Genomic DNA, 23,485 nt, shown 5'->3' with positions numbered 1-23,485 from the left:
AGCACTCTGAGGTTCTTTTTAACTGGTGCCATGCAGAGCTGAAAGTAAGCCGTTACCAAATACAATACATAATAGATCTGGCGAAGATATGTATCTAAACAGTAAAAAAAAAAACATACTGTGCCTCAATCCAAACGGTATTTTCCAATATTGAAAATCGATTTATTTCATTTTGAAATGATATGAACGGTATAGTTTGATTTGAATCAATGAACTACTTGCATCAGACAGATCAATCTGGTTGGATAAATCAATTCATTGTTTAATCGTTACATTATGGTGGCTGAAACGGCTCACACTACATGCAAAAGAGACAACGCGAAAGCTTAAGCCGAAGCGCAACAACATAAGCCAAAGCACAACGGTACAAACCGAAGCACAATGGAAGTGGAATGCTATAGAAATGAGGAACGGACTTATTTACTGGAAAAAAAGATGAATTCAGTTCCAAGCTATTCAGCGCTCCTTGAGAGATATGTGATATTTGTACTAGATAACATAATTTCCTTCTAATATCCATTTGTCTAAAAAATGTAAATTTAGCCAGCTCTCCACATGGTGACATATGCGTCTAACGCTTTTTGTCTAACACTGGGTAAAGTTACGTTTGGCAGATAGCTCATTTAGCTCACCCCTTCAGTCAGCTAGGTGACAGCAGTTCAACCGCTTATTTAATCGAGAGTCGCAGTTGACAAGTGATATCACAAAACTCACTACTGTGCCAGTTGTGTTCAGTGAATTTATGTGTTCGTACATTGTCGCCTGTCAGGTGACAATGTACGAACAATGTACTGCCCATTTTGCGCATCCACAGTGGTGTGCCAAGGTGGGACATTCTGTAGTTCTTGTGGGAAAAATATCAGCCTCCTACACAGTTTTGATGCAATTCAACAAGCCTAAACAAGTGAAGGTAATGCTCTAAACATCAGTCCGCTTTTACTAGCCTTAGACCTTCCTTTCAAAGTATATTTACTATTTATATTTGATGTGTGAGCATGTAATTAACTCCTTATACCGGAAGTTGTGGGACAGATGCTCTAGCTTCGTTCCAGAATTTCCGAAGCATGAGGGACATAAATAGACATGGTGACCACAGGACTTGTGCGCTGTTTCCCTTTCGCCACCAGGGGGCGACTTTCAACTTCATGAGGTTGCCTGCAAACTATTTCATTCAAGTTTGTCTTTCAGTTTTTCAAAAGAGACACTGTTAAATGATTCAACAAATCCGTGTTTAAAATGAAAGGAGAAATCAAACCTGCTGCTTAAAGATCATACCAAAGGGTTTAAGAAAACTAAAAGGAGTCACAGGAAGGGGAAACAAATGGTAGAGAAAGGAGGAGACTCTTATAACCAGTTGAAGTTCTGCATTACAAATTGCAATAGAGGGTGAGGGCAGGAAACACTGATGTCAGTCAACGCCTCTGCACCACGCTGACGCCACAGAAGAAGGAGAGACAAGAAGAGGTGCACCACAGCAGCAGTGGAGAAGCAGAGCTGGATCGAGAAGGTTAACTGTCGCTAGAGGCAAGACTAAAGGAAATGTGAAGAGCAAAGGAGTACAACTGCAAAGTGGAGAGGGACAGAAAAAGGAAGACGTGGCAAGAGTGCTTTCAGCAAAAAAAAAAAAAAAAGAATAAAAAAGGAGGAGAGGAGGAACTATATTAACAAGCGTGGTAAAAGGTGGAGCAGCAGTTCAAGTAGAGACGGGTGAAGTAAGTAGAGCAGCACCTGCGGTGGTGCCATCATGGAGGAGGACATCAGAAAGCAGGGAATGCTCTTCCTCCAGCAGCAGCGCTTTGGAAAGGTACAAAACTGCAATGAAACCAGAACACAAACTTAAGTGGAATGTGATGTTAAATTAGTTATAGACTATGCAATAAATAATATGGTAGTAATGTAGTTTTATGTGCAGAAAATGCACAAATATTACATAATCTATACCTAAGTGAATGTTTTGTCATTAATAGTGTATTGCAGCTCAAAAGTGCCATAATAATCTAAACTGAAGCCAGAAAATGAAAAACGATTGCATAGCTGCTACATATCAGAGTGGCTATGGCGCTGATGCACGCAACTTCAGATGTGAAGGTTGCAGGTTTGGTTCCTGCCTTGCCTGCCCAACCTGCACTGCAGCCCTGCCACTACCATCAGTGAAATGTGTGAGTGTAAAGCATTTTGGGCCTAAAAGAAGCAGGAAAAGTCCTATTAGGTTTACGCCACAGGTGGACTGGAACTGTTAAGGGCCGAAAAAGTGCCTTAAATGTATGGCGTAAGTTAGAAGGTGGTTCGCTAAAACAGAAGAAAATAGTTTACTGATGCTAAAATCTTACACTTCAGCAAACAGACAGCTTACAACTAGCCTAACTCTGCAGGACAAACTGTCCTCCGTCTTCAGAACCCACTGAATCCCTTTTGGGGTCACAGGGTTGCTGGAGCCTATCCCAGCTACTGTTGGGAGAGGGTAGGGTAAACCTTGAACAAGTCATCAGTCTGTTAGAAGGCCACACACGCACACCTAGGGACAATTAAGAGGAGGAAGCTGGAGTTCCCGTAGAAAACCCACAGGGACAACATGCAAACATTACACAGAAAGAACCCAGACGGGATGTGAACCAGGGACTTCTCGCCGTGAGGTGACTACACCACTATTCAGCCCATGTGGACAAAATGCAATGCTAGAAATATTTGGTATGAATGTGCCTATAAATGTGGAAAATTAGCTTAAAAAAGTATGTTTCAAATAGTCTGATGAAAAAATGATAAATGGTGAGAAATTTAGCCTTTCATTGTCCTAAAAGGTCCAAAGTGCTTTAAAAACCACACTTTAAAAACTAACAATGTTCATACACTGATAGCGGAAGAGCAGCCATGCAGGTGCCAACCAGGCATCGTGGTGTTTAGGGTTTTACCCAAGGAGCCAAACCTGCAGAGATCATTAGTTCTGTCTCTGTGGAATAGTGTCCCCTAAAAAATACAGAAGAATAAAAATAAAAAAATGCAAAAAAAGTAGTGATAAGTAAAAACATTGCCAAAGATTTGCCAAACAAAGCAGTATTTAGCTCAACTGGCCTAAGGTTAAAATAACTCAACTAAATGCTTCTTTTAAAAAACTAGCTAAATCAAAGAGGAAGTCTAAAACTGTTAAGAAAAAAGCAGAACAATGCTATAAAAAAGCCAGACTACATTATAATAGTTTAAAAATAAGAAACATTAAAGATGGAGCCCCATTCTTAACACCATGCCAAGAATGTAAAAGCTAGATTAAAAGAGATTTAAAAATAAATGCAGAAAATATATCGTAACTATGGAAGTATATTGCATAAAAAAAAGGGTGATCTCCATTCTAATTTTTTCATGAATTAAGAAACAAACAAAGAAAACATGGTGAACTGTTTAAATCCTTTGCGTAATTTTCGAACTACAAAAGCAAAGAACTAGAACCTAACTGCTGATGAAAACTATTAGATGAGCTGCAACTACAGTAGAAAAGCTGCAAAGTGTCCGTGTCATAGACAAGATCCATTCTGTTTATGTGCTCATCACGATATCTCCAGTCTGTTCTTTCTACTGACTTTATCCACTAACATTACAGAGAAAAATGATTGTGAAGTATCAAGCATTAACTCGTTTGCACTGTTTATTGATTTATATTGTTTGGGAGGCAATCCCAAAGACATATACCAGTATGTATATATATAATTTTTCTGATTTTTACTAGAATTCTTTCTTTCTATGTTTGTAATTTTTGCTACAATTTTGTCCAATTTTCATTACAATTGTTACCGATTTTTGCTTTGGTTTTTCGGATTTTCTCTATAACTTTTTTTAATCTGCTATTATTATTTTTTAGGGCAAATCAGATAAGGTTAGTTTGTAGTTCTTTGCTTTTGTAGTTCTTAAAAAGATTAGAGTGAAATTGTTCGGAAAAAAGTTAGAATGAAGATCAGTTTTTTTTTCTTTTTATTGAATGCAGTACGCTTTTATACTTAACAGCCAAATCAAGCTAAAGAAAATTAGGACAGGTGAATAAAATAAACATGGAAAAACCATGTGGAAAGTGTACCAAAAGTGAATAAGAGCTGATTAATGTAAACAAAATTGGTAGCAAAAAGTGGTTATGAAGATGAATACTGTTAAATAATGGCAGGTAATATGTAACACATCTTAAAAGATATTAAAATTGTTTATAAAATACTACATTTTTGTAGGACAGGCAGTATTTACTATTACTGAAAAATGTTGATCATTGTACTTAGATGGTAAATCATGACAACAAACTTTTTGAAAGAAAGTGTTAAAACTGAAGTAAACTAAATAAAGGTAAAAAATGGCTTAATAGAGGTTGAGATTGTCACAGACATTTTAGTATCAGGCCCACTGGTTTGTTCTCTGAGCTGCGTGTTTCTGTTTTTGGGTGTAGAAGTGGAGGAAGGTGTGGTGCGTCCTCTACAGAGAAAGCTCCTGTTCCATCTCCAGACTGGAGTTCTACGAGTGCAAAGACGGTGGAAATATGGAAAAGAACGATAAAAACCTGCGCAAGCAGCTGGACCACAAGAAGGTAAACCCCAGTGTGACTCTGCAGCATTCGAGGGGTTGGAGCTTTCACAGAAGCTGTGGCACGATTCCCAGGTCATCCGTCTGGCGGACTGCATCCGGGTCACTGAGGTGGAGATGGAGGGATGTCCCAAAGACACCAGGTCCTTCCTGATAGAGACCACAGAAAAAATATTTGTGTTTGCTGCTGACAGAAGCCAGGTGGATGACTGGACTCACAAATTGTGTGAGACTGCCTTCCCTGTGGGTACACACACACACACACACACACAATCGCACAATTTCTCTGAGTCTTTCCTCACAGAAAAGTAAAACATGAATCGTCCTGTTGATCATGTTACAGACCAGTTCAGAGGACTTGGCACTGTGCTGGTTGAAAGCTTCAACTCTTTGTGGATGTGTTGTGGTGTTTGCCACAGCAGCACTCCACTCTGTGTAGGTCCTTGCCTGAGATGTGAGTGTGAGCATGTGCGGTGGCCATCAAAAGCTGTTGTAGCTGCCCAGCATCTCCAATAGTTGCATCAAGCTTTCCAAACACTAGCATTAAAGCAACAAGAAAATGAAAAGATCCTGAAAAGTCTTCAGGCAGCAACAGACTGCGACCATGTGAGGTACAGATGATGACGTTTTGGAGATTTCCTTCAGGAGCTGTAAAGCTACGTACACACCGGGCATATGTGGCGTGTTCTAAAATGCACTGAACGTTTAGCATATGGTGTTCACACTGGACTCTCGCTACCCGATACCAGTGCATGTACTTGAAAGAGGCATGGTACGAGACGTTGAAGCGGTGCAGATCTTGCAAGTCTTGCTCCTGGCTTTTTTTTTTCACAGCTTTTTTCCGCTATACCAAAGTCTTGGTGTCATATTATTATTTTAATGTCTCCTTCATGATCATGTTTAGAACAGTTTGCACTTCCGTGTTTGAAAAGGACGCTCCTCACTACCAAATCCACTACCACGTCTGCGGGGATCAGTGACAACCTGATTTGTATGAAGAGGCTATGACCGGACCTAAAAACCTGCATAGCGATGCGTGAACGCGAGAGATCCTAAAATACAGGTTGACGTGTGTTTACATTGTCTCTATTGGAGGTGGACGGTTGAACGTGAGTTGATGCGGCCGCTGTGTAGGCACCTTCAGACTGACCTTTTTAAGTCACCCTGTTGTAATGCAGAAGTCACAGACATGTGCAGAAACAATTGATGATACGGGGTTGAGCAGTTTATTTTTTTGCTTTGTTTTCAGCTCTGCATGGATAGCACACAAATGATTTCAGCAGCTCAGAAAATGCTTTCTTTCTTCCTCCTGAAAAATACAAATGCTTCTCCTTCATGCTTCCTCTCTTCTTTGGCTGAAGTACAGAGAGTCAGTGGTTTTTAAAGAGGATTTTGGAATTGCGCTAGTCTGACTTTTTTTTTATGCACTGTTCCTCAGTCTGATATTTGATTCTGGGTCATCTCGTTGAGGAACCATTGAATATCCGTGCTCTTAGAATCTAGTTGTGAGCAGTCATCGAGACACAGTAGCATCTGTCTCTTTAATGCTCAGGTCTTTCGAAAAGAAATTTAAAACTCTGAACAGCTCATTCGGAGTGAGTTTTTCACACTTGTCTGCAGAAAAGGGAAGTTTTAGGACTTTGTTGCAAAAATAAGAACCAACGACTTCATGCATTAGTCTGATATCATTGCCTAAATCATTTCCAATTTCTGGGATGAAAAGTCGTGAACAAGTTGTTTATAGTCAAATTGTTGTTAAATGTAAAGTATCTTCACAATAAAAGCAGTCAAAAACAGAAAACAGTGGAAAAAAAGTGGAGCCTCATGGATTGACAGCTCTTAAGCAAAGTTATGTTTACTCCACCTGCAATAAAAACATTAGGCTTTTTTTTAAACTCTTTACGTTATATTTTCTGATTCATGCAAAGAGGAACATGCAAACATGGAGACTAGAAGCTTGGTTTTCAGTCTTTTTTTTTGCAGTGGTTCAATGATCTGCTACTGTTATTTAAATCCACTGAAACAAAAAAAAAAAAACAAGAAAAAACTGCCACCTCCCCCCACCTCCCCCTCCATAATGCAGAACTGCACTAAAAGCAGATGTGGCATTCAAAAATGCTGAAGCGGCCTTGCAGCTTCACTGAGAAGGTGTGGACATCTGCGGCTGCTCTTTTAACCGTCACTTCGTGTTCCTCTTTGGCTGAGAGGGTCCGATGTTCGTCCGGGATGAAGGTCACGAACCAGTTCCATCCAGCAGCTTCAGACACACGGCAGCAGGAGACGGGTTTCACATGAAAACGGCTGAAAGGCTGCTCCATCCATTTTGGGGGGTTTGTTGTTATAAATAGCAAGTTGCTGACATACAGCTGACAGTCCTGAGTCACAACTCCACTTCCTTCTGCAGTGAGTGTGTGTGTGACAGGAAACCCACAGCAACAGCTAATCATGCTGCAACTTCCACAAAAGACAAAAACAGACAAATGTTCCTTCACTGCTACTTCAAGTGAGGACTAACATCAAAGAGTGCCAGCAGATGTCAAGGGCATGCTAGAAACTTCCAATTTAAGACTCTAAGCACAATTAGTCCCACTCCGATCAACTTTTGATCTATTTTCAAAGTGTTCCCAGTGGTCTTTTGATTATGATTGTTCTGTTTTTAGGCTAAAGTTTAAAAAAACTATCGTTTTCTAGGAGAAATTTTCTGCAGAGCAGCAGAAATTTCCCTCTGAGTTGCGGGTGGGACTGTTAGATCAGAGCAAGCCTGCCCTCACTTCCCATCACCCATCTGTTTATATGCTCTCCTGACAGCTTAAAGCCCCTCACAACCCCAGGCTAACTTTAACGGTGCAACAAAAAGGGCGAACAATATTAGAGTCATACAGTTTAGATCCAGATTCCCGCTCAGAAGAGGAAAACAAAGACCTTCATTGATCTATTTGCCTGCAAGTGGATCCATCAGAATGGAGCAGAGCAGGGAGCCTGCGACCGGCGTATTTTCTAAGACACAAATACGATCTCTTTATTTTATCTGCTCCTGATCCACAACGATTTGAAAAAAGAAATACTAAAAATGTAATTTTAAGCTTAAATGTCCTCCATCATCTAAAAAATGCTACACGAAGATGTTAGAAAACACCAAAAACACAATTTCCATTGGAGTTAAAGTTAATTTATTTTATTCATAAACAGCAGAATGGATGTGGCTCAGAGTAGTGGCGGACGATCTCTGATTGGAAGGTTCAATTCCCGCCTTGCTTGCCCTTGTGTTGAACTGTCCTTGAGCAAGACAGTGAACCCATCACTGCTCTTCCTGTTCTGGTAGTGTGTAATATGTAACTGAGTGTAAAGCACTTTCATCAAGGTAAAACAGAGATATATGAGTAAAAACACAATTTCTAATCATCAAGTCGAAATTATTCAGAAGAACTGATTTACTTTGATTTGGGAACCAAACCTAAAATAGTGCCGTCCTGGTTGTGCAGAACTTAACATTATGAAACCTGCACAAGAAGCAGATCTGACCAGATCTACATGACAGTCATGACAGAAGCAGAAACAAACAAAACACAGACGTGTTGTTGGTTACAATACAAACGTAGAAGTTTGGTGTAAAGGAAATGGATCTTTCTTGGATTTTTCTATTACAGTATATAAACTAAGAAGTAACAAAATGTTTTTACAAAACTGCAGCAAGAAAAACCTATATTCTATACCCAAACAGAACAGGAAATAAATGAAACATGAACAAAAATAAACAATGAGGAAGAACTCTAAATAACTTTGAGAAACTAGAAAAGGATGATGAGGTGAGATGAGGATCTGTCCATTGCCAACAGAAAACAAATGATGATACAGCAAAAATAAAAGAGATTTCTCATCCAAGGAAGACAAACTTTTAACTGAATTCGAATGCAGAACCTTTTTAACGTACACAGACAAGTTCCTGATTCAAATTCCACACAGACACATATCTCCAGCATGAACTTTCAGCAGATTCTGTCTAGACTAGAAAGATGGTTTGATGGAGATTTCAATTTGGTCTCTCTCCTGCTAGTGAGTCAGTGCAACGTTTGGACGAATAGAGGGGCAGCTGGGAGAGGAAGCAGCAACCTGTGTGATGCTGATCAAGACAAAGCAGGGATAGATGATCAGTAGAATAAGGGTTTTGCAGTATCTGACTTATTAAAGACCCACTCCAATGAAAATTGTGCTTGTTTTACCATTCTCTGGCAATTTACTCTCATGATGGAGGACAGTTTAAAAAGGATTGGGACATAGAAAATATGCTGGGTGGGTCACAAGCTCCCTCCTCCACTCCAATTTGATGCATCCACTTGCAGACAAATGGGTCCATGTACGTCTTTGAGCTGGAAGCTGGATCCAAACTCTACAGCTGGATAGCTCTGATATTGCTCGCTATTTTCATTTTACTGCTAATGTTAGGGTGGGGGTGTGAGGGACTGTAAGCCAGCGGCTGACCAGATGGATGGCTTACTCCACGCCTAGAAAATGACAGATTTTTTTTATTTATCAAAAGATGATGGGAGTGGGTCTTCTCTCTCCAGTCTCCAACACCTTCGCTCGGTTCCATTCGTGGATTTGCTGCTGTCAACAATGATGCCAGTGTTCTGCTGGAGAATCTATGAGTTCTCTGAACTCATGGAAGATTTTTCCTATTCATACTTATCTGGTAGAATCACGTTTCTATCAATGAAGCTTCAACACAGCACCACACCATCACCCTACCACCGCCGTGTTTGACTGTTGCTCAATGTGAATCGCAGTTAGTTTGACTCTAGATGCAACATGAGGTTTAGAAAGTTCCTCTTTTGCTTCATCAGAATATTTGTTAAACATTTGGGGGAAATTTCAGATGTTTGTTTCAAAAGTAGAATCAGGTTTGATGTCTCTTTTTTTTCCCTGGATTTCTTCATAGATCAGTTTTTGTTCAGTCCATCTCTAACTGCTGAATCATGACCTCTGACCTCAGCTTAGTCAAGTGAGAACTTTAGTTCTTCTTTTGTTCTGCTTCTTTTATGACCTCTTAGATGAGTCCTTGTTTTCGTGTTGTCACTCTGGTCCATTCTGGAATGGTTCATCAGTCCTCCGTGTTTTCTCCGTGTCTGTATTGGATTACATTGGGGTTTATTGGAGTTCTGAAGTTGCAGAAATTCTCAAATTTAAAGACATCTGTGGGTTTTGAGCAACTCACAGTGATGTGACAGTGAGGGGGGAAGCAACAAACAGACCATAGAACTGAATTTAAGAAAACAAAACATTAAGAGGGGTATAAATACTGCGTAGTGCTCACTGACATTTCAGACTACTGAATATATAAAGCTGGATAATCTAGATTCTGGGGCACAAAAGAATAAAGTGCAGCACTTTAGGACAAATTTTGACTCATTTGACTCAGAGTGAAGTTTATGCTGCTCTGTGTTCTCTATGAAGCTGATGGGCTTGTACATTAAATCAGCTGGTTGTGTGCATGTGTACAGCAGCAAAACAAATGAATTCTTATCAGGAAAACTTTGAATAAAAGACACGTGCAGATAGAGGAGCGCTACAGTGTGTGGTTTCAGGAAGAGCCTTGACATGCTGATCCATGCATCACCTCCATTTTTCTCTATCATGCTCTATCCTGGGGTTTCCTTTAAAAAATACAGAGGTAGAAAAAGTACGAAGAGTTTCTACTGAAATAAAATCATTCAAGGGTTCAGGGAGTATTTGTTGCCATTTCCAGTGAACAGAGCAGTTTCACAGAATAGGAATTTGCTGCGGTGCTAATGTGCGACATAAAACACGTAAAAATAGAAAAAATGAACAACAGTAAGCAAAATTTAAAAAAATAAAAAATGACAATGGTCAGAACAATAAATAGAAATACATTGTGCAAACAGAGGAAAATCAAGGTGCAGGTAGTGGACTGGTAACTGGACATATAGGTGAAAATGTTTAAGGGGGGAGGAGTTAAAAGATGTTCATGAGTCGGACTGCAGAGGGAAAGAAACTGTTCTTGTGTCGTGAGGTTCTGGTCCTGATGGACCTTAGCATCCTGCCCAAGGGGAGTAGTTCAAGTAATCCATGTCCAGGGTGAGAAGGGTCGGCTGCTATCCGACCTGCACGACCCCGGGTTCTGGAGACTTAAAAGTACTTTTAAGTTTAAAAAAAAATACTCAGCTAAATGTAAAAGTACATAGCAAATTCCCCAGTGTCAAATCTTCGTAGTCAAACAGCAAGTGTAAGACCCCACCCCCATTTTCTAAGTGTTGGTGTTAATGCTCGGAGTTAAAATGTGCAGAGTAAAAAAGACTGCAGGGGTTCTAGTGTTAAAGTTGTGCAGATAGTGTCAATTATTGACACCCAAAAGTTATGTTAACTGTCAAAATTCACATTAACCCTGTGTAGTGAAGGACCATACGTTATCTGGCTCGGAGTCAGAATCAACTCTTTAAGTGTTGCATCAAAGCTTCATTTTTACTGTGTACCTTAAAAGTGGGTGAAAGGACTTAAAAAAGCAACAAATGGTCCTTTTGAAAACTATTTTACTGTTTAGAAAATACAATGAACTAGGTTTAGTTTCTTTATGAGATACTCATTGTACATTGTAAAATTTTAAAATATATTAAAATAAGATTTTATTTATTTTTAGTCATTTAATTTTTAAGGCTTCATCTTCAAATTGAACTGTAGTGCAACCCCTAAACAGAAAATAGTCCACCTGGAGTTTATGTCATTTACCATACTTGAGTGTAAGTATAGCAAGTATACTATAGACCAGGGGTCACCAACCTTTTCGAGACTGAGGGCTATTTCATGGGCACTAAGTGGTATGAAGGGCGCCACTAAAAACCTCCTAGCCCCCCCACACACATACACACACACAAACACAATTTGAGGACGTCCTTTTGTGTGCCCTATATTTATTTGCTCTTTTTACACACTTTTACACACAAAAACATGCATGAATTTTCTGGACTCGTACTACAGGGGGGTCAAACTCAGTTGCAGAGGGGGCCTAAATCCAATACACACTTTAGGTTGCGGGCGGAACAAGATAAATATTTATTGAACACACTAAAGGCCCGTTCACACCGGGACGAATTTCGCCGGCGATTTTCGCCGACGTTTAACGCCTCGTGACTAAACAAAGGGCACCAATGAGAGTGTGCACACCGACGCGAAAAAACGCCACGCGTCAAAGCGTCAAAAAAAAAACGCCTCGGGTTCGTTTTTTTTTTCCGACGCGTCGCGTCGAAATCTATTCGACCAATGAGAATGGCGCTTTTGCACACGTGTCTGGAGCTTCTGAAGTTACAGTAAAACACAACTTGGGGGCGCTCAAACACAAAACTGCCTTGCTGAGCACACATACCAGCGAAGAAGATAGACGCCAAGTAGCGTCTACACTGCCTCAAAGAAATAATGACGGACATTCTAAAATATCCCCGAACCAAGCACCAGTTGGAGCTACTGATGCTTGAAATATTCATGTTTTCTTTGTATTATTCTGACAAGCGCGTAAATACTTGCTCTCTTCTTCTGAGTGAAAAGCGACTTTAAGAAGCGTAAAGTTGCGCAGCGCCACCTTGTGTACAGGAGTATTTCTGTTTACATTAAGCGCCATCTAATGTCAGGGAAGGAAATTGCATGTTCGCTTGGCTCATCGTCAGCGAAAATCGCCTGGGTGTGAACACAAAAAACGTGGCGAAAAACGCTGGCGAATAACGCCTGGCAAATATTCGTCCCGGTGTGTACGGGCCTTAAAGCTAATATTTTAAACCTTTAAAACTTTAACTTAACTTTTTAAACATAAATGTGAATAAAAACAGGCAGGAATATTAATCCAGAATAATGAATATATTCTGTCAAATTATGCAAATTTTAACAAACAAAGCCAGGAAATATTAATAATTAGAAATAATAAATCAAATTATTCGTTTTTTTTTTCTCCTTTGTCATTTTCTTAGAGCTCAACTCCTGATTGTCATGGTTTGAGTTTGTTGTGTCTTGTTTTTCGTTTTAGTTCTTGTTTTGTCTTGTTAAGTTCTGTTTCCTGTTTTATTTTGAAAGGTTTCCTGTCTTGTCATGTTTCTTGAGTTTTACTTCCTTTGGTCCCCATCTGCCCTGATCGTGTTCACCTGTGTCTTGTCTGCCCTGTCTGTATATAAGTCTTGTCTCTGCCTTCCTCCTGGCTGGTCCATTCTGTCACGGGGTGAGGGGGGAGGCTCAAGAGCCGGTAGGACCCAGACGCAGAGGCGGAGGCACACGGTTCAGGGACTAGAGGGTTTAATACAAAACAGAAGGCGCTGCAGAGCAGGATGACAAAACCAAAAGCAAAAACTCACTGTGGCGTGGCATGAAACAATGAACATGGCATGAAGACGTGGACACCGAGACAAAGGCTAATGGACCAGCACATTAGCCTTTGTCTCGTCAACTGAGGGGGGGGCCCCGGAGGACAAACCTCGACGGGCATAATTGACCAAAGAGTCCGGAGGACGGCCGGGGGGCCGAGCGGTCCGGCGAGGCAGGTCCGGAGGACGGCCGGGGGGCCGAGCGGTCCGGCGAGGCAGGTCCGGAAGACGGCCGGGGTTCCGTGCCGTCCGGCGAGGCAGGTCCGGAGGACGGCCAGGGTTCCGTGCCGTCCGGCGAGGCAGATCAGGCGTGGGGGCGTCAGGCGTGGGGTCGTCAGGCGTGGGGTCGTCAGGCGTGGGGGAGTCAGGAGTGGGGGAGTCAGGCGTGGGGGAGTCAGGCATGGAGTCAGGCATGGAGTCAGGCATGGACTCAGGCATGGAGTCAGGCTTGGAGGAGTCGGACCAGCAGTCGGCCGGCGGGTCGGGCCAGCAGTCGGCCGGCGGGTCGGACCAGCAGTCGGCCGGCGGGTCGGACCAGCAGTCGGCCGGCGGGTCGGGCCAGCAGTCGGCCGGCGGGTCGGGCCAGCAGTCGGCCGGCGGGTCGGGCGTGGAGCCGAGCTCTGGCGGGTCAGGCGTGGAGCCGAGCTCTGGCGGGTCAGGCGTGGAGCCGAGCTCTGGCGGGCCAGGCGTGGAGCCGAGCTCTGGCGGGCCAGGCGTGGAGCCGAGCTCTGGCGGGTCAGGCGTGGAGCCGATGGAAACGGGGACCTGTCGGAGTACAGGCGGCACCCCCCTGGGAGCCGGAACGGGTCGGGGCGCAGGCGGCACCCCCCTGGGAGCCGGGACTGGTCGGGGCGCAGGCTGCACCCTCCTGGGAGCCGGGACGGGTCGGGGTGCGTCCAGGACCACCACTGGACGTGGCTGCGGTGCATCCGGGACCACCACTGGACGTGGCTGTGGTGCGTCCGGGACCACCACTGGACGTGGCTGCAGTGCGTCCGGGACCACCACTGGACGTGGCTGCGGTGCGTCCGGGACCACCACTGGACGTGGTTGTGGAGCGTCCGGGACCACCACTGGACGAGGACGGTGGCGGCGACGACGACGACGACCCCCCCTCAGGGCAAGACGGCTCCCAGTAAAGTCCAGGGGGCTCCCACTCCAGGCATACGAGGAGAACTGGGCCTGGTCGAAGACCCAATAAGACCTTGTACGCTCGGCTTCCCGGCAGTAAGCCTCTAGCAGCCGCATGTCCCGCTCCGCTGGGTCCAGAAAAAATTGCTGGTCCATTCTGTCACGGCGTGGGGTGGCTAGAGAACCCGTTGGCCTCCAGTCTCTGCATCTGGGTCCTACCGGCTCTCTAGCCACCCCTTGCCGTGACACTGACATCATTTTTAGCAATAAGTTCATTTCTGCTAGGTGTGTGATGTTCTGTGTGTGTCTTTGGTCCTGTGTGTGTGTGTGTGTCTTTGGTCCTGTGTGTGTGTGTGTGTCTTTGTGAAACGTATTAGAGGGATTTGATTATTTAAAAACCTGTTATTGTGAAAATCATGTTTAGGTCTCATAAAACATCAAAAACTAAATTACAGAACTCATCACTGGGATTACTCCAAAAATATTTGGCATTCTCCTCATTTTGTGCAACACCAACAGTAAAAATCCTCCAAAATCATCAATACTTTCATGAACAAATGATCGATTGTTTATTTATGGTCTGAAAAAGTGCAGCTGTTTTCCAGCCTTCATTACTTACTGCCTTTATTTAGACGTTACTATAATCAACTAAACAACCGTAAAAATAAAGGTATATGGAAAATACAGACAAGTATTAAAAATATACGCAATAGTTAGAGAAGAATGACATTATTAAAATGAGCTGAGTAATTTAAGCCCCCCTGATGATCCAGGAGTTGCGCAATGGTCTCCGTGCGCCGTTTTACCACGCAACCTGCACCCACCACCCCTCCCCTTCTCCTCCTCATAAACACACACACACACACGTGCCTCTTTCTCAAAGGCGGGAGCTCCGATTCGCAAGTTACAGGCCGTTCCATACTCTGCCATATATTTCACTATAGGAGAACTAAAGTGCATCAATTACTATTGGCAAGCACTGAATCACCACCCCCTATCCAGACAAGAACTGTTGCGCCCGAGCCTTAATTCACTATCCTCTTACTTAGTAGCGGCCCCATTGGACATGTCCGAATCTATCACCCATGCCCCATGCAAAGCACAACCCCGGTTTGTCGAGAACGACACTTACATAAGTTAGCGGACAATCATATCTGTCTGTTTACTTTGAACACACCCACCAGCAGCCAAACAGCATTAACCTCACTTCTGCTCACAGCTCCCTCACTTATGGTGAGCGATTTAACACACCAAGATTCCCCACTTCCCATGAGTCTTAAAAGCTGAAGGCGGGGCTAACCCCCAGATTGCCACAATATGATTTGCTATATGAGCAGTGCTATTTTTGGAGCATTCCCGTTAAATAATATTTACCCTTCCAATCATTTTTTACATTCTCGCTTTAACTGGGATAGTGATCTTTGTGTCTTTTGTGAAAATGATGTAGAAACTGTGGAACATCTTTTCTTTGAATGTTTTCATGTAAAAGAGTTTTGGTCTTCTTTTCATAATTGGCTCAAATCCAAAGATATCATAATTAACCCTTTAAATTGGAATACAATTAAAATTTGATTACAATTAATTCACAAAAAGCTGGACTTTCTGATTAATGCACTGATTGTAATTTCAAAGCATTTTATTCATACTTGTAAATTCTTACTTACAAATCTTTACATTACATGAATCATAATAATGCCCAGACATTGTGTAATTTGTTTGATCTCCGCAACCACCCGCGGAGGGTGAGAGGGGCGTTTTTTTTTGTTTTTGTTTTTTTATATACACATATATATGCATATAGTGTTTCTGTTTAAAAACAAATATATTCATTTAAAGTATTAATCTGATGTTGCTAATTTTTTTTCAGATGTAACCAATTAGATTATATTTTAGAGTCAGAATAACATCCCACAATGCTCCTGTTGAAATGTTAAAACTTTCTTTGTTCTTCCATTCTTCCAGTCATAATTTTGTGAGAAAAAAGTTATAAAATTAGGAAAAAAAGTTGTCCTTTTATAAGGATAAGGTTGCAAAATTATGAGTGAAAAATTAGTAACTTTTTGAGAACAAAGTCATTATATTATAAGAAAAAGTTGTAATTTTATGAGAAAAATTAGAAAGATTCTGAGAAAGAAAACTCGTAATTTTGCAAGAATAAAGTGATACAATTATGAAAATAAAATAATTTTGAGGGAGCAAAGTGCTAAAATTGAGAAAAACTTCATTTTGCGAGAAAAACACGTAAATTATGAGAAAAATCGTAATTTTTTCGAAAAACAAAGTCGTAAAATTACCAGAAATTTTTTTTGCGAGAACAAAGGGTTAACGTTATGATAAAGAAAAATCAAAAATTGACAACAATAAACTGGTAGAATTATTAGAAAAAATTTCCATATTTTCCAAGAATAAAGTAATTTCATAAATTCTAAGTTGAGAACTTACGAGACATTGACACTGAAAAGAATTTGCAGGAAACTGGGCCCTTCAGAAGAAGATTCTTGCGCACCTGGAGTGGATTTCTGGTGTGCACGGCATTTAAGTAGTTGTCCAAATAGATCATGGCACACGGATTCCTTTGATAAACTAAAGTCTTATGTCATCACCATAAATAGCTGCATTGATTGATTCAGTCGACAGGTAATGTGGATGGAGGCTTACACTTACTTTATTTTTTTTAAAGGGTTAGGGTTAGGCTTTTCTCTCGTAAAATAAAGACTTTTTTACTAAAAAAGTTTTGCTAAAACACTGAGAGATTTTTCTACCACAGAAAATCTGTTCCAAGGCTCACTGGTGATATTTTAGAAAAATTCAAGAGTTTTAACCGCGCCTTATAGTTAAATAATAGGGGTAAGTTCACTTAATTAGCTCTAGTTTAATTTTCCTTAATTATGTTCACAAACGTAACACACCAAAATTAACTGTGTAAAGTTGTTTTTTTATGTAACTACTGACATTACACTTCCTACTTCATTTACTGCATTGAAATGATGCTATTTGGCACAGTGTCCTTTATTTTGAAAAGGAAGTCATTGGAAACTGTGTATAAACTATTTCATATTTAAAATAACAAATGCCGTTTCCTTTGTTTTAATATCGCCAAAGAAACAATAGTTCGTTTACATTTATCATATTAACAACAATCACTTAAATTCAAAGCAATGTTGTAAAAGTATGAATTATGAGACTGTTCTGGCCTCATATAAAAGACTTGGTGCTTCTTTGAGGTTGTGGTCAGTGATAAATCAATCTGATTGGCTCCTGTGAGTCAAGTGTTCAAGTGTTGAAGGTTGCAGCCCCTTGAACACAACCGACAACAAGATCTCAAGTCTCTCAAGTCTCTAAACTCCTATCCTGCCTGCCCACATGTCCTTGGGCAAGACACTGAGTCCTACATTGCCTGGTGTGGCAAGTGTGTGTGAATGTCCGAGTGGGACTGGTAACAGCAGGTCACACAGTCTTCGTTCGTCAATGTCAACAACTTTGATGATGTAAATGGTTAAAAAGTAAAACATTAGCTGACGTGTTAGTGAGTCTACTCAACAACAGGGTCATGAAATCTTTACTTTTATATAATTACAAATACTAAGATGGTTGAATCTGTAGACATGATGGGGAGGAACTGTATGTGAGAACCGGACTGATTGACCCCTCCCCCCATGGCGTTCCAAACAGGAAGTACCCACTGGCTACAAATAGCCAAACTCCCATGGAGTTCTATAGAGAAGAGAGAACAGTTGTCATTCGATTGGTCAGAACAACCATTCTTGGTCTGATACCTTTTTTTTAACATATTCTTGATAATCCTCTTTTTTCATACTTTTTATGTATGTTATTCAAGTTACAAACAAACCCACCAGACGCCTCAATAACAGTATGTGGTGTCTGCCGGTCCACGTGTCCAACGTTTGAAACATTTGGTTGACAGATTTTGAACCAAAATGTTGCCTGAATTGACATAATTTGGTTGGAGTCAGAAGTTAGCCATTTTCTATTGGTGACGTCACACTCACTCAGTCCAGTTCTCAAAGACAGCAATGGAAGGAAGGGATTGTTGTCTTTGTTTGCTCTAGAGCGTGATGTAGAGGTTCTGTTCAGGCTTCACCTCTATCAAACCCAGCCGTCCTCACATACAATGCCTATGATGTTGAAATACCAAAACAAATCAGGCTGAGTCAGCTCTGATGTTCACAGCACAGCAGGAACCTGCTGGATTGTGAAAAATGAGCTTAATGAGTCAGAATTGATGCTTGTGGTCACTTATTGGCAAATAATTGAAAACAAATAGAATCATTTTCGTTTGTTTGTTTGTTTGTTTGTGTGCAGATGAACTGGCTGGACCAAGGATCAAAGTCCAGCAACCTCCAGAGAGGAAATCAGCTGGAGAGGAGCGCAGGGATGGAGGATAACTCCCTGTACAGCGGCAGAGAGACAGGTACTCCAGTTTTTGATGTGATCAATCCTCTGATTTCAGCTGAGGGTCAGTCCTGCCTACTTGACAGATTAATCTAAGTTTAAAGGAGCTTGAGGCTTCTTTTTGCTGCATTAACTTTTTTACCAGTGTTCACTTTAGCCGTCATGACTTCCTCTGTCGCACCTTCAACCAAATCTCACTTCCTCCTCTCGTCCTTCCTATCACAGCTAAATTTAGTAACCTAAGGTTTAGTAACCTAAGCTCAGCGGATGCACAAAACAAGACGTTTGAAAAGCAATTCCTGTAGCCTGAAACGAGCTCAGAAGGAGGTCAAATTTATGCGTCGCAGTGCATGTTACCAAACAGGCATGTGATGGGTTCAAAAATAGAAACAGGGGCATACACAACAAGCCTGTAGAAGAACCACCAACCAAGACTGCTGAAGAAAGACACATTTTTTCTCACCTTTCTTCAGGTAAAAACGTGTTCAGAGAAAGATGAAGGGGCACAAAGAAGAACAAATGCATGATTTTACTGACTATGCTAATCAAAAAGAACACAAAAAACGCACAAAGCAGATTTTCAGAAACATTTTATTTTAGCACATTTTATTATTTAAGTTTTTCCAACCGTAAATATTTGCAATAGTTGCAAAGTAGTTGCATGTAAACATTTCAATTTAATTAAATCAAAGACATTAAACGATTTGTTATGATAGCTTCATGAAAAAAAAGCATTTCTCAAAGATAGTCTTTAGCATCATTTGATGGTGTTTAATGAGAATTTGTTTATTGATGTGAGAAAGACATTAGTCTGTAAAGCTATGTTTATGCGGGGCATGTGACACATGTCCAAGAATGCACTAAAAGCATTTTCTTGAACGTCCATTTAGCATTTGTGTTCACACTGGTCCTGCAGAGAGGGGCTTCTTCATCTTTTTTCTTTTTTTTATAGCAGATGTCCATCACCTACAGTTAAAAGAGGCTTAGTGTGAAACTTGAAAGCAAACCTGGTGAATCTTGCGCCAGTTTTTTTCTTTCTTTCTCTATTCTGATATATAAAAGACTTGGTGTCATAGAATTTTTGAGGCCGGGCAATAACCGCAATTAATAATTTCTCCTCCATAATCAATTTTCAATTGTTTGGCACTTCTGTGAATTAAAGGGACATCATCCATATGCCACTACCAAATCCAATTGCATGATTGGTCAAAGTTAAACCAGGTTTAACATTTAATGTGTTTTCACTGGCCGCATGTTTTGTATGTAGAGCCCAAAAGCTGTCTTTAAAATGTGCATAACAGTATGAATGGGAAAGTTTTGAATGCGGAAGCCAAAAACACCAATTCCAATTTTCCTTGGAATTGGCCGCCTGATTGCAAGTTGCTGAGGTCGGTGTGAACGTAGCTTTAAAGAAATGCATAAAGACCCAGTCTTATCATCTCTTGGTCTATTTTAAATTAATCTCTGAGTTGTGGACAGGCCTGTTGGCACAGAGCAAGCACGCCCCCTTCCCATCACCCATAACTGAGAGCTCTTCGTTTACCCACCGCCCGCTAGCTTACAGCTCCCCACACCCCAACCTAACATTTCCACTGCAAGAAAAATGGCGAGCAATATTGGAACTATTCAGCCGTACAATTCTGAGTCAGATGCCAATTTAGACGAAGAAAACGAAGACCTAGTTGCCTACAAGTAGATGAATCAGAATGGAGCAGGGAGCTTGTGACCTGTCCAACGTATTGTCTATGTCACAAATATGCTCTTTTTCTCATCTGCTCCTGATTTACACCAATTTGAATAAAGAAATACTCAGAAATGTAGTCTTTAGCTGAATTTTCTTTATACATATCCTCTATAATCAGAAAAATGAAAAAACACCATTCTCATTGGTGTGGGTCTCTAGGGTTTGGATTTGGAAAGGTCCTCTGCCTTAGAAAATGTAGATTTATCGTGATGGGTCCTGATGCTTGAAAATATCTAGCTAAAATCTTAATTTTTAGCTTTCAAACCTCTCTGTGAAGCATTTGCGTAGCCATTTATGATCCGACACACAAACAAACTTTTGGATCTGCTTCTGGTACGAGAGCTGAATTTCGTGGGAACATAAGCAGCTCTTTGAATCAAGTCCTTTTTGTTTGTTTTTTTCTGCATTGAAGGGCTGCATTTTCATCACTGCAGCGTCTTATGCAATAAACTCCCCCTAAAAAAGTTTCCACTGTGGTTCTGCTGGTTTGTAGTCACACTCTCTGTTTGGCTGCCTAGTGGAAACTTTGTGCTGGGTACTTGTGTTGATCTCAGGCCACCGCAGGGTGTTGCAGTTCTGCAGTGTCCAACCAAAAGCAGTACATCTTCAACTTTTATCTTGATGGGACAAGTTTCCTGTTTCTTAACAGGAAGTGCCGTGCTGAGAACATTTTAGGCTAAAAAACTTGCCTGTAAGTTCCCCGCTTCTGAGTTTGTCCTAAAGTGGAGCGTAATAATTTTCCGATTTAGATTTTTGAGGTGGACAGGGTCTAAATATATAGATTTCATCAAGGTTTATGCAACACTATTGTTTGGTTTCTGGTGTGGTTAATGTGGACCCTAAAGCAGAGGTGTCAAACTCATTTTCACCGAGGGCCACATCAGCATAGTGGTTGTCCTCAATGGGCCAAATATAACAAATACATGTAACTAAATGTAATGAGAAATAAACATAACTACTCCTTAATGTTAAATAACACATTATTATTTATGTATTATAACTTTTCAAAGTGACAATTACATTTGCAGAGAAAACGTATGTTTTATTGTGACTCTAGCAATAATCCTTTTAAATTTGATTCTGTCAGGTTAGGTTCTATTGACAGTGTTTAAGTCCTAATGTATAGTTGCCCAATCCGATATTTCAAGTCTAATTCCCCCTAGATATGAATACATACACCTATTTATATTTTAAGAAATTAAAAACTTTTATGTTCTGCGGGCCACATTTGTGAATTGTTTTGGTTTTTTAAAATACCGTAATTCATATTTCTCTCTAAAATGTAACTTTATTTAAAATGTTTTGTGAACTCTAATTTTCATGCAGCAGCTGTGATAAAAAAACATTTCTAACAAATGATGTACTGTTATTCTAAACATATTCTGATTCATGGCAAGCCCAAAGGTCCAAATATATCCATGTCAGCATAGACCAACCAGAGCCAGAGAAGAAGAATTTCTGTAATTTAGACTGTAGCAGAGGTTTGTGTCTTTGATAAGGCGGTGAAGGGGTTTGAAAGGCCCATGGATCACAGGAGCTAAGCTGTGTGATGGTGTCAGGGTCTCTAATCACCGGAAGCTCCTTGTTAATGTGTCAAAGAACACTTCAGAACCTCCTTGTGAGTCAGCCACTGTAAGATTTGATGTTGACACCATGATTGACGTCACTGGCGTCCCAGTCTAGAGCCAGGCCGGGGGCTTGTGGCTCACAGGATGATGAAATCCAGTACTGCGTAATCCTGAACGTCTCTCAGTTTAAATGATGGACAAACGTCATCATTCAACCACATTTCATTTTGAGGAAATTAATTTTGTCTTCAACATGTTTTTTTTTTTTTTTTACGAAAACCAGAAGACGATCGATGGGTGATCGCTGATTGGATGTTGACGTTTGTCTATCATTTCAACTGAAGGTTATTTAGCATCAAGCAATACAGGATATGTGCCACACTAATCATCACACTTTTATATGAGGAAATTGAAGATGCATTTCTTTTAAAAACTCTGTCAATCTGTGATGTCCCAAGAATACTGGACCTATACAGTTTCTTCTTTTGTCTCAATTTTTAACATTTTAATTTGATTTCTGGAAAGGACTTTTGCTTTGGCTGTATGGCGTTGCAGTGGTTAGCGCTCTTGCCTCACAGCAATAAGGCCTCTGGTTCAAGTCCCAGCTGGGGGACCTGAACCAGAACATCAATGGGGGACCTTTCTGTTTGGAGTTTGCATGTTCTCCCCGTGCATGTGTGGGTTTTCTCCTGGGACTCCAGCTTCCTCCAACCAACCAAAAACATGCTTCATAGGTTAATTGGTTAATATAAATTGTTTCTAGGTGAGAGTACGTGGGTGTGTGATTGTGGACACTCTACCCTGCGACAGACTGGCAATCTGTCCAGGGTCATTTCTTGCTGTGATTTGCACTTCCCGCCCACAAGTGGCTGGGATAGGCTCCAGCAGCCCCATGACCCCGAAAGGGAATAAACGGAAGAAGATGAATGAATGAACTTTTGCTTTCTCCACATTGTTCTTTTTTTTTTAAATGTAATGTTTTATATCTTGAAAGATATCAATATTCTTGAACGATGTTCTTGAGGGGTTTTGTTGCCTCGACTTGCACCAGAAGGTTGAGTAAAATCTGGACTGGAGAGTCACTACAACTGAACTGATGGCAGCTGAGGGTAGTTAGTGAACTGACCCAGGAGTGACTGACAGGAACACGTACCCCTGGACCTGAGGATGGTATTGTGTTTTGAGATGTGACAGAACATCATGTTCTGTATCCTTAAGGACCACAAAACACGAATTCTAAGAAACTGATTAAGCCTTTATAGCAGGGGTGTCAAACTCATTTTCACTGAGGGCCACATCAGCATAGTAGCTGTCCTCAAAGGGCCCGATATAACTAATACATGTAACTAAATGTAATGAAAAATAAATGTAACTACTCCTTAATGTTAAATAACTCATTATTTATTTACTATAACATTTTAAAGTGACAATTACAGTTGCACAGAAAACAGATGTTTACATTAATGAAAAATCAAACTGTCCAAGTGAATAAAGAAAAATAACATAAAACTGAGCTAGAAAGAACATGTGTTACACGTGTTACATTTTACAAATAAATGCTGCACACAGCCTTGATGGTTTGATTGGTTTGATGACAACAATTTGTCTGCATCCACACATAAGACCTGCAAACACTGAATAATTACAGCAACTACACATAAATAATATGTAATAAACAAAAAACAAATTTATTTTAAGAAATTAAAAACTTTTATGTC

At 40.8% G+C, this 23,485-nt stretch overlaps 1 protein-coding gene across 2 annotated transcripts in view; it reads left to right on the top strand.

Annotated features, from left to right (window-relative positions):
* Nucleotides 1–1,196: 1,196 nt before the first annotated feature.
* Nucleotides 1,197–23,485, top strand: part of LOC101174926 (docking protein 2) — a 31,482-nt gene continuing 9,193 nt past the window's right edge. The window contains exons 1-4 of one of the 2 annotated variants that reach the window (XM_004072900.4): nucleotides 1,197–1,804; nucleotides 4,421–4,558; nucleotides 4,630–4,797; nucleotides 18,366–18,474. In XM_004072900.4, coding sequence (XP_004072948.1) covers nucleotides 1,745–1,804; nucleotides 4,421–4,558; nucleotides 4,630–4,797; nucleotides 18,366–18,474 — 475 coding nt within the window. In that variant the 5' untranslated portion in view covers nucleotides 1,197–1,744. The remainder of the gene's footprint in view (nucleotides 1,805–4,420; nucleotides 4,559–4,629; nucleotides 4,798–18,365; nucleotides 18,475–23,485) is intronic. The other variant, XM_011479594.3, reaches the window with a different exon arrangement.

Source organism: Oryzias latipes, chromosome 9 (genome assembly GCF_002234675.1).
Source record: "Oryzias latipes chromosome 9, ASM223467v1".
NCBI classification, from domain to species: domain Eukaryota; kingdom Metazoa; phylum Chordata; class Actinopteri; order Beloniformes; family Adrianichthyidae; genus Oryzias; species Oryzias latipes.
This window is presented reverse-complemented; position numbering and strand designations above follow the sequence as displayed.